This window comes from Balaenoptera ricei, chromosome 2 (assembly GCF_028023285.1).
Source record: "Balaenoptera ricei isolate mBalRic1 chromosome 2, mBalRic1.hap2, whole genome shotgun sequence".
In the NCBI taxonomy this organism is placed as follows: domain Eukaryota; kingdom Metazoa; phylum Chordata; class Mammalia; order Artiodactyla; family Balaenopteridae; genus Balaenoptera; species Balaenoptera ricei.
Genome location: NC_082640.1, coordinates 20,128,236 through 20,148,716, shown reverse-complemented (window position 1 = coordinate 20,148,716; position 20,481 = coordinate 20,128,236). Strand labels below are relative to the sequence as shown.

The window sequence follows — 20,481 nt, the reverse complement described above, 5'->3', positions numbered from 1 at the left end:
TGGAGTCAGATTTGTTCTTCCCTATTACAGTGCCACTTGCTGAGTTGTCCTGTGGGGCAGAGGGCAGGACACTGGAGGGTGGAAGGCAGAGCTGGGAGGTGAGGGAGAGCCAGCCTGGGTTGTCCTTGTCCGGCAGCCTTGGAGGCTGTTCCCCTTCCTTCATTTGGTTTCACTTATTTTCCTCTCTGGGAGCTGTCATAGGGCTAGCAGGACGCTCCTAGCTTTACGGAACTCACGCTTTCTTGGCAGGAAGGTGCTGGGCTCTGTCCGGCCTGTTGAGCATCCTTGCTGGCTCCTGGGAGCTGTCTCACCTGGGCTCCTGATTCGGGAACTGGACTGAGGGATTTTAGGCCGCTGCAAGTAAACACTCGCTAAAGACTCGGACCTCACCGTTCTTTCTCACTGAAGCTTCTTATTCTACTTTCAGAGTTCTGCCCCGTGTCATCCCTCAAAGCTGTCTGTTCCTCCCCATCTCTGTTTCCACCACCTGAATCCCAGGCACCGTCCTCTCTCTCCTGGGCGGAGGCAGTAACTTCACAGTGCTCCCCCCGCCCTTTCGTTTTGTCCTTCTTCTGCTTCTTTTTTTAATTATTCCATTAAAAAATATTTATTTATTTATTTATATTTTATTTGGCTGCATTGGGTCTTAGTTGCAGCATGCGGAATCTTTAGTTGTGGCATGCAGGCTCTTAGTTGCGGCATCTGGGATCTAGTTCCCTGACCAGGGCTTGAACCCGGGCCTCCTGCATTGGGAGCGCGGAGTCTTAGCCACTGGACCGCCGGGGAAGTCCCTTGTTTTGTCCTTCTTCGATGTCACCTCCTCCACGGGCGCATCACCACTGTCCTGGAAGACGGCAGTTGATCAAGGCACGTCCTGTTCCGAAGCTTCCATCCGCTTCCCACCGCGTGCAGAACACAACCCAACATCCTTACCTTGGCACAGGGGTTCTGATGTGGGGCCTCTACCCCCTTCCCCAGCCCCCCTCTCATTCTTGCAGTTACGCCTCCCTCACCAGCCCCTGCAGCCCCTGACTTCCAGCACCCGGGCACTTCCCCAGCTCTGGGCCTTGGACCCGCTCTTCCCTCTTTTCTGTCTCCTCCTCCCCCAACCCCTCTCTTGGCCTCTCTGGCTGCTCCTCACGCGGTTGCAATGTCACCTCCTCGGAGCACTCTTTCCTGGCCACCCAGTGTCACAGTGGCTGTTCCCAGCCCTGCTGTCTCTCTCCTGACACCTGTAACTCGACACATCCATCCTGGTGTGCCCGGCACTTAGCGCAGGGGCTGGCAAACTGTCGGCACCAAGTTCAGGTCTGAGGAAGGTGACCCCACAGGTGCACCTGGAAGACAAGGGCAGAGGCAGTTGTGTCTGCAGCTGCAAGTCTCCTGAGCTTTCCCTTCTGGCAGGTACCTGGGCTGTGTGTGCATGACTGTTTGCATTCACTGGATTTAATTTACTGGTTTGGTGGCCCGTGGGCCACCTGGACCAAGGGCAATCAGCTCCTAGAGCAGCAGCTCTAGGACCACCCCCAGTGCGGGGGTCCCTTAAGTGGTCGTGGGTCACCTACTTTCGTTTTGGCTCCCGCGTTCTACCTTGCTTGCTTGCTTGCTTTCTCCTCTTACTCTTTGCAGCCTCTGACTTCTTGCCTCGTTTTCACCGCCAGCCACAGTGATGAAGACACACACACGTCCCTTCTCTCTCTTGCCCTTTTCTCTCGGACACAAGTCAGCAGCCAGGATAATCGTCAGAACCCCTTATCACTTCAGATCGGCTCTTTTCGAATTTGTGAGCATTTGGAGGGGATTAACCTGATGTTGACCTTGGTACTCACCATAAAGAGAGGGATTGCTCGGCAAAGCAATGTGATAAATGTGGCTCCCAGGGCAGCCATTGGCTCTGTGAGAGAACCAGGCGTCGTGGGGCAGTTAGCCCTGCTGGCAGGAGGGTTGATGTCAGTGTGACAGGGGGACAGCGCCCCTCAGCCCTGAGGTTTTGCTTCTGATGAACATGAAAGGGATCAGATTGCTTCAGGATATCTAGAGCTTCACTAAATCAAATTAGCCTTCACCCAAGTCATTTGAATTAATTACACGACTTTCCCCTGGTCCTACTTGCGGGCCAAGCGCGGTAGTCTGGGAATGAGGCAAGATGTTGCCGGCTTTGCAGATGAAGAAACGGTGGTCCAAGAGCTGCTCAGGCTGTAACTACCACAGGCCTTCCCAGGGGCAGAGCTGGAGCCGGAACCCACGTGTCTTGAGTGTTGGATTTCTCTCTTGCTTCCTTCTGGAGCTTGGCAGTCTTGGAGATTTTGTGTCTCAGTGTGATTCATATTTTTGAATGCTTTTAGGGGCTTTTGCATAACAAATCAGGAGCTTGGCCTCATTTTCTTATTTGCCGAAATGGGTATTCCCTCCACCTTGGTCTCGGTGTCTTATTACTGTAGTAGAGAAAGGAAGAAGAAATGAAAACAATAAACCAAAATGGTAAAGGGAGTTTTGTGGGAAAGTTAATCAAACACGCATCACCTCTACAGTATGCTGCTTGGAGCCCCCGAGCTGTTTTTCACAACTGTGCTGTCATCCCTGGCTTTTGAGGGCAGAAGTGGACACTGGGATCAGCTCTTAGCTGGTTCCTTACCGAATGGGAGGGAGCTGGGCTTGCAGTCGGGTGCAAGTGAATCCGAGGCTGGGATCCTTCAGTCACTGGGATGAAAGGAGATAATGTAGAGACCTGGGACCCAGGTACTGAGTGGGGTGTGGGACCCAGGTACTGAGTGGGGTGCAGGACCAATCCTCAGACACCCCCAAGGGAACCGGTTAATCACACACCACCAAGAGGTGATAAATGGTCCCCATCTCCACAAGGAATAATTTGCTTAAAAGATTCACCAATACCTTTGGCTGGGCTAAGGGATGCCCAGATAGCTGGTGAAACATTATTTCTGGGTGTGTCTGTGAGGGTGTTTCCGGAGGAGATTAGCATTTGAATCAGTACACTGCATAACAGAGAGCCTTCCCTAAAGTGCGGGAGCCTCATCCAATCCTGAGGGCCTGTGTAGAACAAAAAGGTGCAGGAAGGGCAGACTCACTCTCTTCTTGAGCTGGACATCCATCTCCTCCTGCTCTGGGACATTGGAGCTCCTGGTTCCTGGGCCTTCAGACTCTGGGGCTTCACGCATTGGCTTCCCTGGTTCTCGGGCCTTTGAACTCAGACTGAATCGCACCTCTGGCTTTCCTGGTTCTTCTGCTGGCAGACAGCCGACTGGGGGGCTTCTCAGCTTCCATGACTGCGTGACAATTCCTATAATAAATCTCCTCCTGTATCTCTCTGTATCTCCTACTGGTTCTGTTTCTCTGCAGAACCCTGACTAACACTCAGAGTGATGAACCTGCAGAACAGATACACGTTTGCGGCCCTGCTCCTGGCCGACTCTCAGCTCCGTTTCATCCGGGTGCTACGAGCGGTCAGGCCTCACCTGGTGAATGGTTGTGTTTAGCGTCCCCGTGTCAATGGGAGGACTACCTGTCCGTTAGGCAAGCATTTCAGGATGCCTCACTTCCTGCTGTCCATGGGCGGATCTGTGAGTGCCTCTGAGTTTGAAGTATCGTCCCTCCTTGGTGCAATGGGACGGGAGATGTGCGTTCCTGGTCTACACGGCAAAGGGTTGGATCTTGAGCATCTGTGGTACCACGGCTTAGTTGGTCACTCACAAGATAGGGATGAAGCCCCCTGGGTTAGGGTCCCCAGGACCACCACGGTTTGATGATTTGCTAGGAGAACTCACAGGACTCAGCGGATAGTCTTACTCGTGGCTGTGATTTATTACAGTGAGAGGATACAGAGCAAAATCAGCAAAAGGAAAAGGCACGTGGGGCGAAGTCCAGGGAGACCAGGCGCGAGCTTCCAAGGGTCCTTTCCCTGTGGAGCCACACAGGATGAGCTTAATTCCCCAGCAATAAGTTGTGACCCTGTGTGTGAGATGGTGTCTACTGGAGAAGCTAGGTTAAAACCCAGCAGCCCGGGTTTTTACTGGGGCTGATCATGTAGGCACCTCTGCCTGGCTGTGCCCAAATTCCAGACTCCCAGAAGGAAAGCAGATGTTCAACATAAACCTTTCACCCATCGTGGAAGCCTTCATAGGCGTAGTACAATTTTATCCTCAGCTCGAGTGGAATGAGACACTTATGTGGTCGCCTACCGTAGGGGCAGCTGCTGCCCTGAATTTCAACGACTTTTCCTTAAGTCTTTGGAGTATTACCTGGGCTGGGTATGTTCTTCTCAGGGTGCGCTCAGTACTTCCAAAGGCCTAGGGTGATACTGAGTATTTTTGTATATGCCAACAGGGAAAAGCTCTCTTGCTTTTCTGTAGTTGTCTTACCTTGAATAATCAGCCCTAAAATTTTTTTTCTTCTGAACAAAACCCAGTCTGTTGGAGTGTTTCTCAAATTGTAGTTGGCCACAGAGTGATGATATAGAGTGTGTGGGGTTTGGAACCAGACACACCTTGACTTGTGACTTCTGACAGATTGCTCTGCCTTTCTGAATCCCATCTGTAAAATGGGAGAGTCCTTCAGGGTTTGAGGTTTTGTGATAATGTGTGTGAAAGGCCTGGCACTGAGTCCAGATGATGGGTGCCCCATAGCTATCCACTGCTGTAGTTATCAGGGGCTGGAGCAGGGCTGGGTCCAGTCAAAGCTGTGAAATAGGCTGGGGTCCTGGCTTTTATATTCCAGGCTGTTCTTCCACTACTTGTGAACCTTCATTACTAGCCCTGAATTAACCGGTGGCTTTAGGGATAATAGCACCTAACAGGTTATTGCTTAATGATTCCAAAAATTTAAGGACGTAAATTAGCAAATCTCCATCCATAACTGAAAAGTTAAAAAATTCCTTGCAATAGCCTCAAACCTATTAAATAATATTCCTGTATTATTCAGGGTTCAGCAGAGAAACAGAACCAAAAGGAGATAGATAGATAGATAGATAGGTGGATAGACAGTTAGATAGATAGGTAATTTATCATAAGGAATTGGCTCATGTCATTATGGAGGCTGAGAAGTCCCATAATTTGCAGTCAGCAGCTGGAGGCCCGGGAGAGGTGGTGGTATAATTCTAGTCTGAGTCCGAAGGCCTGAGAAGCAGGAGAGCCAATGGTGTCAGTCCCAGTCTGAGGGCAGGGACATCGAACACCAATGTCCCAGCTTAGTAGTCAGGTGGAGAGCAAATTCTCCCTTACCTCACCTTTTTGTCCTACTCAGACCTGAACCACACTGATACATGAACAGTGTCGGACAAGGAGCCAGTCTCTGCAGTTTGCATGGTGGGAACCCTTTGCAAATCCAAGTTCTCAGGTGCCAGTCAAGGGCCAACCTTGGAAGCAGCCCCTTCCAAGGACAGAAGTCAGGCCTGCTGTGATCACTTCCTGCATACCCCGCTCCAAGCCAGGCTTATAGAGTGATTCCGGCAGCTGAAGTCATTCCCCTGCACCTTGGGTATTGGTCCTCATCCTCTTCACCTTGGGCCCCTGATCTCAGACCTGCCTTGGAGAAGAATCCTCATTCTGAGCAGCTCTTGACCTCTTTTCTCCAACCCTGGTCCTTTGCTTCACATCAGGTAACGGCCTCGTTTGTCCTCTGCCCTGATGGAATTATATATTTGGCTACTGTCCTCTCTGAATTGGAAGGATGAAAAGGCTTAACTCCCCCAGGACATTAATTCAGTTCCTTTCTTAAATGGCATGTTCAGCTTCTAAGAAAACCCTGTTTCTAAGCCCAGGCTATTCTATCAGTAGGGCTCCCTGGGCACATCTTTGCCTTGTCACCTTCCTGTTTGCTGGGACCCCCTTTCTATTCATTTCACTGGTCTGGGACTTAACATATTGTAATGAAATTTGTCCACGACTGCTGACCTCTTACCAGGGGTAGTGGGTCTACATTTTTGGAGTCGGGCTAGGGATCACTAACCTTGAGATTTAAAATTCTCGCCATAACTTCTGAAGTTTGAGGCATCGCGGTAGAGATGTGATGGGTTTGTTCTCCGTAGCGTAGAGGAAGCCCTGCCTCTTTCCTTCCTGCCTTGCCCCAGTCTACCACACAGTTAGTAGTTTTGACTTCAGTTAGACAACAAAAAATAAAGAGACTTGCCTTTGGACACCGAGTATAAACCATATTCTCAAACAGCACTATGTTACTTTCATTTTTTTTTTAGAAAGACATAATACTTGCACCAGATTTTGGTTTTCCATGGAATTTTCCCAAGACCTCAGCCTTCTGGTGCAGGCATCTTTCCCGTCTTCCCCTCCCAGCTGTTAAAACGGAGTCATGCACCCCTCATGGGTGGGAGACCGTCGTCTGGGTAGAACAGATGTCAGGCACCCTTGTCTACATCTCCCAGGAGCTGTTATCCCAAGCCCAGTGCCTGGCTGTCAGAGGACTATTTATTGTTCTGTATCCCACAGGCTAAAATTATTTTTCTTTTCTGCAACTCATTTTTGAAGTTATATGACAGGTGCTTTCTGTGGGTAAAAAGGCTGCGCGCCTCTCAGAGACCAGAACGGTTGTTTGCTGTGGTTTCACATGGATTGAAAGTGCTCGTATGTGGGTGCATTTATTCACTGAAGGCCAGACAGCAAGAGCCACATGTTTTTACAATTATTTTGTGAATGCACATCCCTTTATATCTGCTGGAAGCTTTATCACCATTCAGTGCGCTACGGAGATGAAATTGATACGCCTGAAATGTGCATCTTATTGTTTGCCTGCATGTGAGGGTTTGGCTGTGATGACAGCTGTGGAGTTTTCCTCTTACTGTTCATCCTCCCTCCTTCTGTTAGCATCGTCGGTGTCAACATCTGTTGCATGAACAAGCTGCAGAGCTGTGTTCTGAGTGGTTTGCACTTGAACCTGACAGTCCCCGAGTCCTGAGAGGGGCCTGCAGTTCCTTCGTTTCTCCTGCTGTGTCTTTGATACCAGGCAGGCTGAGGAGATTTTGTTTGTCTAAACAAAATGGAGAAGAATTTAGTGGCCTGACGTGTCTTACTTTATAGCAGGAACTTCTCTTTAAATCTGATGAAAGGCAGAGATGGGGCTTCCCTGGCCTGGGGTTTGTTTATCCCTTGTAACTAACTCCTCATAAAAGTCTCTTTTAAAATATGTAGTAATTACGAAAGAGTAGAGCTGTTCCCCCTTTTTCCCTCCTGCCACTCTTGTTGTATTTTAGTCCTTTAGGATATATAGATATACATTTTGTTTGTTTGTTTGTTTTGGTTTGTTTAATTTGATGTGACAAATGGCAGACTCTTTTTTTCCCCCTCTCTCATCTAAGCTTACTTTTCTTTATTCTACGCTGTACTCAAAGATGGAAACTAAAACCCTCAAATAACCCGAGAAGCACTTGCTAATAGTCAGATTCAGTAAAATCTCTAGAACATAGAATGGATTGGAAGTTGTATAAATTGAATTTTCTTGCACAGAAAGGTGAAAAAATGTAAATTTGCAATTTGCATTTAAAGTTATAAAAGAGGATCTCTTTGACGGCATAAAAACACAGCGGTAATAATTCTCCAGGTCTTATTAATGAATTAGAATGGACCGAAAACTCCATAAAATTTAAACCATATGCTCAAGGAGTTATTAAAGTAGTCTTTCCTAGTAATTTGCTTTTCTTAGAACTTTGATTTCTTGTAAACGTTATACAGAAGCGGAACTTCATTCTCCTAATGTTTTATTTCAGTTGGATCTGCAAAGCCCTTCCTTTCTTGGTCACTGTTTTTAGTTGTCACCCCAAACCCTGAACATTGACCTGCAGGCAGAGTTTTCACGTCCAAAGTCTAATGATGTTGCTTTTTGAGGTCGTGAAAGGTGGTGTGTGGAGTGTTCTTCTCTCCTTTTGTTTTGCTTTCTTTTCTAAAAGGAGAAAAAAATCAAAAAGAAACTTGCAGCCGCTGTTGAGCATTTTGGGGACCGTGAAAACCCGCTTCCTCCGTTTCATTTGTAAGAAGAGGCACAATAGGAGTGAATACACCCAGGAATGTCCACAGTTCCTCCAGGAAAGGAGGCTGTGATGGTGGATTCCAGACAGAACTGAAGAAGGCGGGTGTGTCTTTGCCTCCTTCCCACCTTATCTTTTCTTCTCATTTCCTTCACTCTTTCCATCACCCCTTCCTCACTGTTTCTTTCCTCTTTAATCTTTCCCTTTGAGTCATTTTCTTTTATTCCCTTTATATATTAGCTCACAGCAGATGAGAAAACAGTGACAACCTTCAGAGAGATCTACTTTAAAAACTCTGGAAGACCGAGCCAAAGAAATTAACCTTTAATAGTGAAATTTTGGCTTGAGTTGGAAGGATATTTTTGAGCAGAAAGTCTTCTCAGAGATTCTGTGTTTATAAAGATTTATTCAGTATTTATGGAACAGAGATGACGGATGTCCAGTCTGAGCCAGGCGCTGCTGTCAAACAAACAGATGGTTACATGGTGTCGCTGGCATTTTGAGGGCCCTGTCATGGAGGGGAAGGGACAGACAAGCATAGAAATTAGTGGTTACAACATAATATTGTAATTGCCTTCCTGGAGGCATGAGCCATGGGTTGTGCTTATATAGTCAGGCATGAGAAGGACCGTGGAAATCTCTGTTTCCCTGGTCTCTTCGACTTTGAGGAAGAGAATATGCTAGTTGAATTAATGTGAGAGTTCTGAAATGAAACCACCTTGGAACTGGTTTAAATACTGCATGGCTAGAGTTTAGTTAGAATTAGCTTTGGTTCTGCCATTTTTGTCATGGCTTCTTTGGGGTGAAAGACAGGCCTAGGCTTTCTGTCTCTTGTTATTTGGCTGGCTTCCATGTTGGCCTTGCCATTCCCAACTGTGAGATACTTAGCACCAAAATATGGGTGAGAAAAGGGAAGACACGACGGGGCTGCAGAATAGACAGACTTGACTTTGGGTTTTCAAAGTTTCATTGCTTAGTAATGTCAACACACATTTTTAGACAGGAGACTATCCCAAGGTCTTTTCCTGACTTGCCTTTAGCCATTGTAACCGTCACATCTGCACTGTCTGAAGTCATAAAAAGAAAAAAAAAAAAGAAAAAGAGTTCCCAGTCTTTTTAATGTAAAAACCATAAAGCATGCCCTTGACAACGGCTGAAAATTATATCACTAATTTATTTTTATTGTTAGTATAACTTCAAATTGCCTTCCTTATCTTCTTGCCTGACTATTGTTTTCTGGGCCGAAGTTAACAATGCTTTGGAAGTCAGCTCAGAGGTGAACAAATGATGTAGTCATAATAGCAGATAGAGGCCTGCTGTTGGCATTTGGTGAACGTCAAATACTAATTTTAACAATGATAAATTTGGGGAAGGAACGAGAAGTTCCCAGCTAGTGAAAGGAAGCTGTTCCGTGTGAGAAGCTCTTGTTATTTGTAGATACCACTGTTCATTTCCATGGCAGATAGGAAATATGGCCTCTTTGCCTTAATTATTACCTTCCTCATTCAGCCTACTAATTTTTGAGGAAACTCAGGTTTTTCAAATAGGGAAAGTAGCCAAGATAAAAATCCTTTTTCTTTTTGTGATCAAGGCCCTTTGCAGAAACGTTCATGCCAATAATTACTGAACCCTTTGGAGTTAAAACTCTTGGTTCTTGTTGATCTGGTTTTTAGTCTGTCCTTCCCTCCATGCTTTCAGATGCTACATGTGCTGTATTTTGGTTTGACTTTGACATCCTTTGAGAATTCTGTGACTTCTTCTAAGATTACACCAGACACCCTTAACTTATTCCTGTTGGATTAATGGAGAGAAAGGGTTCTGAAATGGGACCATTCCAACAGGCAGTATCCCCAGTTCGTCCTAAGACACCTCACCTTTTCTAGGATCAGTTGTTTCAAATTGATATTTTTAGTCTTGTATCTCATTTTAGCTTTGAGGACACAACATTAATGATGTAATTTAACTGTAAAGGTTCATTCAAAGTCATTGTCAGTACTGGAAGCATTAGAGAAGGTATTGGAAGGTTGACTGCATCCTCCTTCTTTTCCTGTGCATGTGTGTGAAGACTTTTCTACAGAAATTCATTCAGAGCCCTTGAAGGGAATGACTGACAGCTGCCCATCACATCGGGGTGAGAGGCTCAGTGGGGAGCCTGGGTCTCTGCTGTCCAGTGGGGAGCCTTCAGATGGTTCTCTAGAGGGGAAATCACAGAGCTGCCTGCCTTCCTAGTCCAGATTTGTTTGGAGAAGAGAGTTAGGCGGGCACTTGAATGGTTTGAATTTTTCATGACAAAAACAAAGTGAAAGATTTTTCTGACATCGGACATTTTGTTTGGGCCTGTGGGGCGGATTCTGTTTTTTCTCTTTTACCTTTTGTTTTCATTCTTTTGTACTGTTTTTAAGGACAGCAATGAGAAGTATCCCTGGACCATTTCTCCCAGAGAAGAACATCGGCTGTGACTATGGCACAAGGAGAACGTACGGCAGGGCCATCCTAAAGGGTGATGCTGTCCCTTAGGGCTCCTTGGTCCTGGTAACTTTCTCAAACTCTCTGTGCTCCGGTCCCTTCCTCTGTATAATGGAGACAACAGCCTCTTTGGATGTTGCAGTGATTAACTGAGATCGTTCTTGTCAAACCCTTAGAATAGTCCCTGGTACATAGTAAGCAGTTCCTGGTTATTACTGTATGAATATACCCTAATTCTGTTAGGTCGTGTTATTACGTGATGAGAGATTCTAGTTTCTTGGTACACTGATACGGTTGTAGAAACTTGGAACAGATGTCTACTCAGACCAGTGTTCAATGACTGTTTGGCCATGCCTTGGTCATTTGGATCTGAGAAGTCCAATCTAGCAGCTTACTCTTTTCATCAAAGCCCACTTTGCCACACTAATTTGGACCGTGCAGGGCGCCTCCAAAGCTGAGTGGGCGGAGCCCAAATGGGCCTCTGAAAGGCTGCGGTCACCTTGAGTAGCTGCTCTGGTGTTGAGAGTATAAAACACTGTAAAGGGTCCCTTGTAAACCATTAGAGAAAGGATGCTTGACTATTACCCAGCTCCTCCACTAACCAGGTGTGTGTCCCTTGGGTCAGACAGCTATTCATTCATTCATTTGCTTATTTAACTGCTCCATTTGTAAAAAATGCTAAAATATTTTAAAGTAAATTGAAGATATCTTATTGCAGCATTAATCACAATAACCAAGACGTGGAAACAAGCTAAGTGTCCATCACCGTATGAATGGATAAAGAAGATATGGTATTGATAAAATGGAGTATTATTCAGCCATGAGAAAAAAGGAAATCCTGCCATTTGCAAAAACATGGATGGACCTAGAGATAAGTCAGATAGACAAAGACAGATACTGTATGATATCACTTATATGTGAAATCTAAAAAAGCTGAACTTGTAGAAGCAGAGAGTAGAAAGGTGGTTACCAGGGGCTGGGGGGTGGGGAAGTTGGGGAGATGTTGATCAAAGGGTACAGACTTGCAGTTAGAAGATGAATAAGTTCTGGGGATCTAATGCACAGCATGGTGACTATAGCTAACATACTCTACTGTGTACTTGAGAGTTGCTAAGAGACTAGATGGTAAATGTTCTCGCCACAAGAAAGAAATGGTAATTATGTGAGGCACTGGAGGTGTTAGCTAACACTGTAGTTTAATCGTACTGCAGTATGTAAGTGTATCAAAGCAACATAAAGCAACATGTTGTACACCGTAAATTTACACAATGTTATATGTCAGTTACCTCTCAACTTCAAAAATAGGTATCTTGACATTCCACCCCTAATAATACTTAGTATGGATTAAGTATTAATCCCGTCCTGCGAAGAAAGGAAAGAAGGAAGGGAGGGAGGGAGGAAAGAAGGAAGGAAGGAAGGAAAGGGGGGAGGGAAGAAGGAAGGAAGGAAGGAAGTTTCCCCATAAAACTAAAATAACATGATCACAACTAACACAATTAATAATTTTTTAATATCCTCTAATACCAGTTCCTGTTTAGTTTCCCCATGTGTGGTCCGGTCATATACTGAATTTATGTCACTACAGTTGCTTCATACAAGGAACGAGGAAGAAGGACTAACTGAATGATCTCTAAGGCGCATTGCTTTATGTTTAATAGCTTTAGGGAGCTGCTCTGATTTTGTTCGTTTATCTCTCGTTCTTGCAGCAGGAGGATTCAAAGTTTATAGACATAAACTGTGGCTCTATAGCAGGATGAGATGGAAATTTGGAAATGATTTGGTTTACGGGATCAGTTGAGACAGGTTGGGGTTGCCTCACACTGGCCTTGACCTGTAGGTCAACCTGTAGGTTGGGCAGACTGAGCGTTGACACTGGTTAGAAAAATTGTACACTTGCCAGAGAGAAAGAGGCAGTCAATTCATTTTAAACCCAGCAGGTTTGGGTTTAACCTTGCATTTTATATGTTCCATAAATGTTCATAATGCCATTTAGAGCTAGCTGAGGACTTTGAGAGTCTTTTTGATTTCTTCTTTTTTTTTTTTTAATTGCAGTATAGTTGATTTAAAATGTTGTGTTAGTTTTAGGTGTACAGCAAAGTGATATATTACACACACACACACACACACATATATATATATATATATATATATATATACTTTTTCAGATTCTTTTCCATTATAGGTTATCACAAGATATTGAATATAATTCCTTGTGCTATACAGTGGGTCCTTGTTGTTTATGTATTTTATATATAGTAGTGTGTATCTGTTAATCCCAAACTCCTAATTTATCCCTCTCCCCTGATTTCATTTTGTTATTTGAGAGTCTAGTGTTTTATTCAAGGAGACTAAATGCTGGGTCTCTCAGGTTACGGGTCTAGGAAATACCTATTGTTCCAGAACACAGAATGAAAAAGTCATGCAGCGACCGCCTGTGGGTGGATATCAGGTGCTCCCGCCCAGAGGCCCCTGTGGTGGGCGTGTTCTCCGCATCATGCAGGGGCCCCGGTGAAGCCTCTTCCTGGCTTCTTTGCCTTCTCACCACACCTGCCCCAGGCCCCCGGGGGCCGCGTGTGAAGCGTGCGGGCCCATTAACAACACAGCCTTTCCCACCTGAGCTCTGAACCAGTTGAGAAGTCGGGCTGAGGGTTCAGACGGATGGAGACCAAAATATTAGCTTTATTCCTGAGAAAAGCTAATGGAGGGCTGTAGTATGTGGCAATAAAGGGCTTCCTCATTCTGAACCTCTGACTCAGGCCACGCTGGTTTAGGGGAGAGAAGCAGTAGGTGGGCTTCCAGCAGGTTCCCAGGAGTAGGGAGGGAGAGGGGGCTGGATGTTCACCCCTCCTGCTCCTCTGGGCCAGCCTGGGATGCAGGGAGGGGCCACTGCTGGGAAAGGGCCATCAGGGCTGTGGGGTGACTCCTCCCCCTTTACCCTGACCTTCCCCTTGGGGCTGGGTGTTCCCCAGCATCATGGGTGCCTCCTGGGTTCTTCCCTCTGTCTTAGCCTCAGTGACTAATTGATTTAGAGGGGGTGAGAGAGGTAAGTTCTGATAAGAGTATCGTTCAGTAAATATTGTCATTTCTATGACAGGCACTCCTAGAATAGATAAGTCTTTTTTCTTTCTTTTTTTTTTTAAAAGAGCATTTATTTATTTATTTATTTTGGCCGCACAGCGTGTGGGATCTTAGTTCCCCAACCAGGGATCGAACCCGTGCCCCCGGCAGTGGAGTCTTAACCACTGGAGGGCCAGGGAAGTCCCTGGAATACGTAAATCTTTACGTATTGAAGACATTTATCTTCAACATTTTGCCCAAACTCTGAATTTTTGTTGAATGAATGAATTTTTGTTGAAACTACTTGTTTGCATGTGGAGGGCAGAGACTTTAGGATGGTTTTGTGGGTGTGTGTTTGTGTTTGGTGGGTGGGGCAGAGAGGAAGTGGGATGAAGAGCTAAGGCCTTCTGGAAGATTTATCACCTAGAGGAATTCCAGGCTTCTCTGAAGGGGTGCCCGTGCCTGGGGTCCCTGTAGTCAGCTCCTCTGGCTGACGGACCTTCCATCCCTGGGTTCTGGGAACGAGGCAAAGATGTGGGGACTTGAGGCAGTACTTGTTTTGGGAGCCTCCTCCTTTCCCAAGTGGCCAGTTGTCCCCTCATCAAGGGAGAGGGTTGAGATGAGCCACCCAGGTGCGGAGAAGAGGTTGGTGTGATAGGAAGGAGGACCCAGTGGCTGGTAGAGCGGGGAGGGGAGGGGATTGGATCAGCAATGTTTGCTGATCCCTAACAAAAAGTATAGAAACCATACCTTTTTTCCAGCATGTTCTGAGAGCAGAGTATGAAGCAGGATAGGGAGTATCTAAAAATTTTTTTTTAAAATTTTTATTTATTTATTTATTTTTGGCTGTGTTGGGTCTTCGTTTCTGTGCGAGGGCTTTCTCTAGTTGCGGCAAGCGGGGGCCACTCTTCATCGCGGTGCGCGGGCCTCTCACTATCGCGGCCTCTCTTGTTGCGGGGCACAGGCTCCAGGCGCAGGCTCAGTAGTTGTGGCTCACGGGCCTAGTTGCTCCGCGGCATGTGGGATCTTCCCAGACCAGGGCTCGAGCCCATGTCCCCTGCATTGGCAGGCAGATTCTCAACCACTGCGCCACCAGGGAAGCCCCTAAAATTTTTTTTACCCCATTCTTAACACTTATCATGCTAATAAGCCACGAATTTCGTCAAGAAAAAAAAATTGCTGAGGATCTAGTATTACTCAAACGTGGACAGCAGAAGTGCTTCTAGTTGCCACTTGTTGAGTAAGGACTTCTTGGTTAGGATGCTAGCTGACCAGCTCAGGTATAATTTACATAAAGTTCACAAATCTCAAAAATTTTAACCCATGTAACAACCACCTAGATCAAGATGTAGAACATTTGCATCACCCTAGAAGGCCCCTGGTCCCCTTTTCCCAGTTGGAACAACGTCCCCCTGCCCAAAGGTAATCATCATTCTGACCTCTGTCACCATAAATTAGTTTTGCCTGATTTAAATTCCACATGAATGGAATCATACTTTTGTGGGATTCATTCATGTTGTTGCGTATATAAATTGTTCATTTTTCCCCATTGCTGTGTAGTGTTCGGTTGTATGAAATTTAGGTACACGTTCTACACTTGATGGACATTTGTTTGTTTCCAGTTTGGGGCTAGTATGAATACAGCAGCTAAAAATACTCTTGTGCATGTCTTTGGTGGATGGAGTATGAGTTGTTGATTAAGGTTAACAAACTGTCCCTGGAATTGAAGTTCACAATCACTAGCACAGGAAAGGATAGTGTATTGTCTGTGCCAAATGGTTTTAAAGTATATTGAAGGCATGGTACAGAAGTACAGTTGACCCTTGAACAACATGGGTTTGTACCACGTGGGTCCACTTATACACAGATTTTTTTTTCAATAGTAAATACTGCAGTACTACGTCATCTTCAGTTGTTTGATCTGTGGATAGTTGATCCTTGGGATGCAGAGCTGTGGATATGGAAGAGCCACTCTAAATTATACTTGGATTTTCGACTTCCAGGAGGGCTGGTACCCCAGCTGCCACGTTATTCAAGGGTCAACTGTATACCAAACAAAGGAACGAATTTAGTCTAGTATACTTGTATTTAGCAAACCGTGCTAGTACAAAAGCAGATTATTGCTGTTGTGCTCATTGACTATGATAAATATCCTAAGCTAGAGGGTCAGTTTCCTGAAAGCCGAGATTCTCATGTGAAAGTATGTTGTTTCCTCATGCTGTCTCTAAAAGGAGTGGGAAAAGGACCTTTTCATTAATTCTGCAAATAGGCATCATTTTCTAATTTTAGGTTCTCACTGTGAAGAAGAGTCATGAATTACTAAAAACTCTGAGAATATAAACTAGTTTTGGGGGGAGTCCCCTGAATTGGAATGAATAAAGATTTTAAATATTCATTTATGTTTTTCTTTCCGTGTCATTTTGGATATTGTGATGAAAAAAAAAATTTGCTGCTGATTGAGAACCCCTGAATACTCTTATAAAAATTTAATTCCCCCCGTATTAACTAGGCTTTTTTAGAAAGCCTGTTTTCCTCTAATAAGTTGCTAGAAGGAAAATCTGTTAGCCTAGAGAATTGATGGATAGAAGTAGAATAGGAAAACTGAACTGACCACCATCAGGGGATGCTGCATTGATTTAAATTTTAAAAGAGCCTGGGTTTAATCAAAGTGAAGAATTAGGTTAGCATTCCCCTTGACAAGAATGGGAAAAATTCTAGTGACCAACGCTGCACACATACATTTAAGGCATCACCACCTCCTTATAGCCACCTAACAATATTTTTTAACAACCTACAGGAGGGGAATCTGGCAGTGTGAATCAGTATTAAAGATGTGCAGTCCTGGCCTGGGAATCTTCCGTGTACATACACCTGCTCATGTCATGAAATGACATGTGTACACGGTTATCACTGAAACTTTGCGTGTAACACCAAAACATCAGAAGCCACCCAGTGTCCATCAGTCATCAGGGAGCAGTTGAGGGATGGTGTATGTGTACAGTAGAATGCTGTGCAGTTGTTAAAGGGGAGTGAGGAAGGTCTACATTCTGATGTGGGATGCTGTCCGGGTACATTGTCAAGTACAAGAAACAGGTGGAAAGTAGTGTAGACAGTGTGGTATCTTTATGTAAGAAAGATTGGGTTATGAACATATGTAGGTGAATTTGCTAATATTTGCATAGAGAAATGCTGGATGGATAAACAGGAAACTAATACAGATGTGTACCTGGAGCAGGCAGAGGGGAACGGAGCGATTGGGAATAGATACAGGAAGAGCTCCTGCGCGTATCTTTTTATATCGTGTTGACTTTTTGAATGATGCAGAAAACAACCAACCAGCGGAAGTGAATCTGTCCGGGCATTGCCCTTTGACACTGAACCAGACCAAGAGTAGGTGGCATGAAGCTGGTTGAATGCATCATGAAAAGATGAGGCCATGGGCGCCGTTTCATTTCTCAGAAGCTAAGTCAGTGCATTCAGTGCTTGTTGAGCCAATCTGCCAGTCCGACGTGCCAGGCGCTATTTTAGGCGCTGTCAGCAGGCGCCTTACGGTCCAGGCTTTCATAAGGCTGGCGTTGTTGAAGGAGCAGGCAGACAACAAGCAGGTGATGAGCGAGGGAGAGAAGCCTGCTACTGCTGGGGTCCAGGGAAGGAGGTAAAAGGGGTCCGTGCGGAGGTCAGAAGGGAGGGTCATTGCTGATCTACATCGCTATGTCTTTGTGGTGCCTTTGTGAACAATATTCTTACAGATGGGGTAATACAGTGGGGTCAATTCTCACTTCTAATCTTTTGCTATCGCAGTCAGGATTTCATTTTATCGTAAGATCAGTATCACTTAAGTTTCAAACAGAGACATAAACACATTAGAGCAGTCACTGTACCCCAGTCTACTGCTGTGTTGGCAGGAGACCCGAAGTTAGTGGAATAAATAAAAAGTTGATTTGACCGTTCTGGTTTGTTTTCACAGCAGTGGGGCTGTAGTGGGGATAATGTTATCTGTATGATTTGGCTTCTCCTCTGGTTTTCAACCCCTTGGCCTGGAGAAGAGGTTTCACCCATTTAACAAGGTTTTGTTTGTTTGTTTGTTTTAATTTTTATTGGAGTATAGTTGATTTACAATGTTGTGTTAGTTTCAGGTGTACAGCAAAGTGAATCAGTTACACATATAATACATACATCCACTCTTTTTTAGATCTTTTCCCATATAGGTCATTACAGAGTATTGAGTAGAGTTCCCTGTACTATATAGTAGGTTCTTATTAGGTATCTATTCTATATATAGTAGTGTGGATATGTCAATCCCCATCTCCCAATTTATCCCTCCCCCTCCCTTTCCCCCTTGGTTACCCATAGGTTTGTTTTCTACATCTGTGACTACTGAATTCAGTTTTCAAAGAGAAAATAAGAAAGACAAGGATGCAAAGGTGAGATAGGGCAATGGGGAAATTCAGCAAAGGTGGGCTGATTCTCTAATGCCTTTTGCTCTTTGGGGCAGCAGTTTAGCGAGAGACGTCTTTAACGTAAACATAACCCAAAGCGGTGGGAATCTTTCACAATTAGTTTTAGGCATTCTTCCCCTATGATTGTAGTCGATACATGGTCCTAATAGCAGATGAGCGGCCCTGGGTGGAGACTGTGTTGTTTTGCTAAAACATCTTTGGAGCCAGAAGTTTGTTGCTTGTCACAGAAACTGAAGACTGTTCTCCTGGGAGCATCTCTGTCTCCTAAGTGCACAGTAGACGCTATGCTCTGCTATCCACTTACCCTGAATACTCCCATCCAACACTTCTTGCATCTTCTGCACACAGCAAGGGCCTTAGCTCCTTTGTGCGTCAACGAAAGAAGACGTGTGTGTATTCACAGTGGTTTTAGGGTTTTGCCAAAACCCCAGTTCTGTTAATTTCATGAAAAATACATGATTCTTTTATGGGCATGTTTTCCTGAATGTTCAGTTTGTATTTCTGGCCTGTTAAGAGTTTTTTTTAAACTGCTGATAAGCATTTGACCATATTTGTGAGCGTCTCAAGGCAGCCCGGCGCGATGGGTGTAAGATGACAATAGTAACAAGGACAACAAAAATAGAGTTGACGTTTGTATATTTCATTGGCGCTCACTCACTGAGATTTCTTTGTCCTATGTGTTATTAGAAAGGAGAGGGATCCAAGGACTGACGAAACAGGCTCAGTGGGCTGATTGGATTCAGGGAGCTTTTATTTTTAACCAGTTAAGGTAAGGGGGTCTTCTCATGTTGATGAGAATAATTCAGAGGGCAGCACTTAACAGCAGCGTGGACAGGACCATTCTGAGTGGACTGGGAAGAAGAAAGGAGCATTATGCTAGAGAAGGTGCATCTCTGGCAACATTCCGTCGAGCAAACAGTGGCTGGAATTCGTGTTGGGAGCAAACTTATTTCCTGACTAACTGGGTTAGGGAATGAAATTAAACTCCAAGAGTTAAAAAAGTATGTATATATATTTATAAATGTATCATGTATTGGTGCTCATGAGTGTTTGTCAGTAAATTTGATCATTTGTTTATATTCAAAAGTTGACCTTTTTAAGTAAACAGCAAGAATTCATACCCCTCCAGCACATCTGTATCTATGTCAACCAGTTTTCTCACGTCTGCGGTTGCCACTGGTGTGTTTTCACTACCAAGTTCCTGGTGCTTTTTTCTCACCTAGGGCCTGAGACTCAAAGATGTGATATAAATGCTGAGCTGGGTTCTGAAAACCTGGTTAAAATGTATCTCAAAACAGTAATAAAAGTCTGTGGCTGTTCTTCCCTCTTCTTCCCATGATTGTTGAATGACTAAGTAAGAAATTAACCAAGATGACGGTGTGCAGACATCTGGCACAGGCCTTGGCAGATGGGTGTTCCATAAATTGGCATTTTCCTTCACCCTCAGAAGTGCTCTTCAACCTTTCCCCTGAGGACTCTCCAGTGTAGAGAGTAGTAAACACAAGAACTCAGGCATCTCTGGATGGTTCACGGACTCTCCTTGAGGACACTGGTGCATCAGGAAGATGTGTCATTGTAATCATGCGGCTTCACCCACGCCCCTGGCACCCATACTATAATTTGAGAAGTTTAGCGTTAATGGCTAATGTCAGACAAGGCAGAAAGGAGTGGTCAGTATATTCACTCCAAGTGCATTTTGTCATATTTCTTTTTTTTTTTTTTATTTTATTTATTTTTGGCTGTGTTGGGTCTCCGTTGCTGCGCGTGGGCTTTCTCTAGTTGCGGTGTGCAGGTTTCTCATTGTGGTGGCTTCTTTTGTTGCGGAGCACGGGCTCTAGGCGTGCGGGCTTCAGTAGTTGCGGCACGTGGGCTCAGTAGTTGTGGCTCGCGGGCTCTAGAGCGCAGGCTTAGCAGTTGTGGCGCATGGGCTTAGTTGCTCCGTGGCATGTGAGATCTTCCCAGACCAGGGATCGAACCCGTGTCCCCTGCATTGGCAGGCGGATTCTTAACCACTGCACCACCAGGGAAGTCCATCATATTTCATATTCTTTGAAATTTGTCCACTTAGAGATAGTTCATAATGCAATTCTCTTCAGCCAGAGGCTAAGCACACACTTGTTTCCCAGTCATTCTGGGCATCGGCAGGGAATAATAATCATTCCTAAACCCTGCATTTGTGTATACAGTCATAATGTGGAAATCCGACGAGGACACGCCCGTAAAGTACTTAGAATTCTGTGGATTTTAGTTATATGCAGAACTTTAATGGGGGATCTCTGATTGAAGGATAAGATAACAGGGCGGCATTTCTTTACCAACTCAGATAAACGAAAAGAAAAAAGAAATCTTCTTGCTCATCTGGGCATTTCTGAGGCAGCCACTTATTATGGACGATTCTCAATTACCCAGCAATTCATGCAGATAATTAAAATTCTCTGAAAACCCTATAATTTCACGTTGGTTGTTAGTTTCTTATTTCTGCTGAATGAATCTTACTTCAAAAAACAACTT

General features: G+C 44.9%; 1 protein-coding gene and 1 non-coding gene across 4 annotated transcripts in view; both read left to right on the top strand.

Moving 5' to 3' along the window:
• Positions 1–20,481, top strand: part of CAMK1D (calcium/calmodulin dependent protein kinase ID) — a 405,430-nt gene that overhangs the window by 62,190 nt on the left and 322,759 nt on the right. Inside the window, exon 1 of one of the 3 annotated variants that reach the window (XM_059915319.1) lies at positions 16,924–17,165. The exons of the other annotated variants lie outside the window; for them this stretch is intronic. Coding sequence (XP_059771302.1) covers positions 16,924–17,165 — 242 coding nt within the window. Of the gene's footprint in view, positions 1–16,923; positions 17,166–20,481 lie in introns of those variants that run through there. 3 annotated transcript variants of the gene reach the window in all.
• Positions 16,166–16,295, top strand: LOC132361472 (U6atac minor spliceosomal RNA). The gene has a single exon (XR_009501760.1). It is a non-coding gene; the product is annotated as a U6atac minor spliceosomal RNA (small nuclear RNA).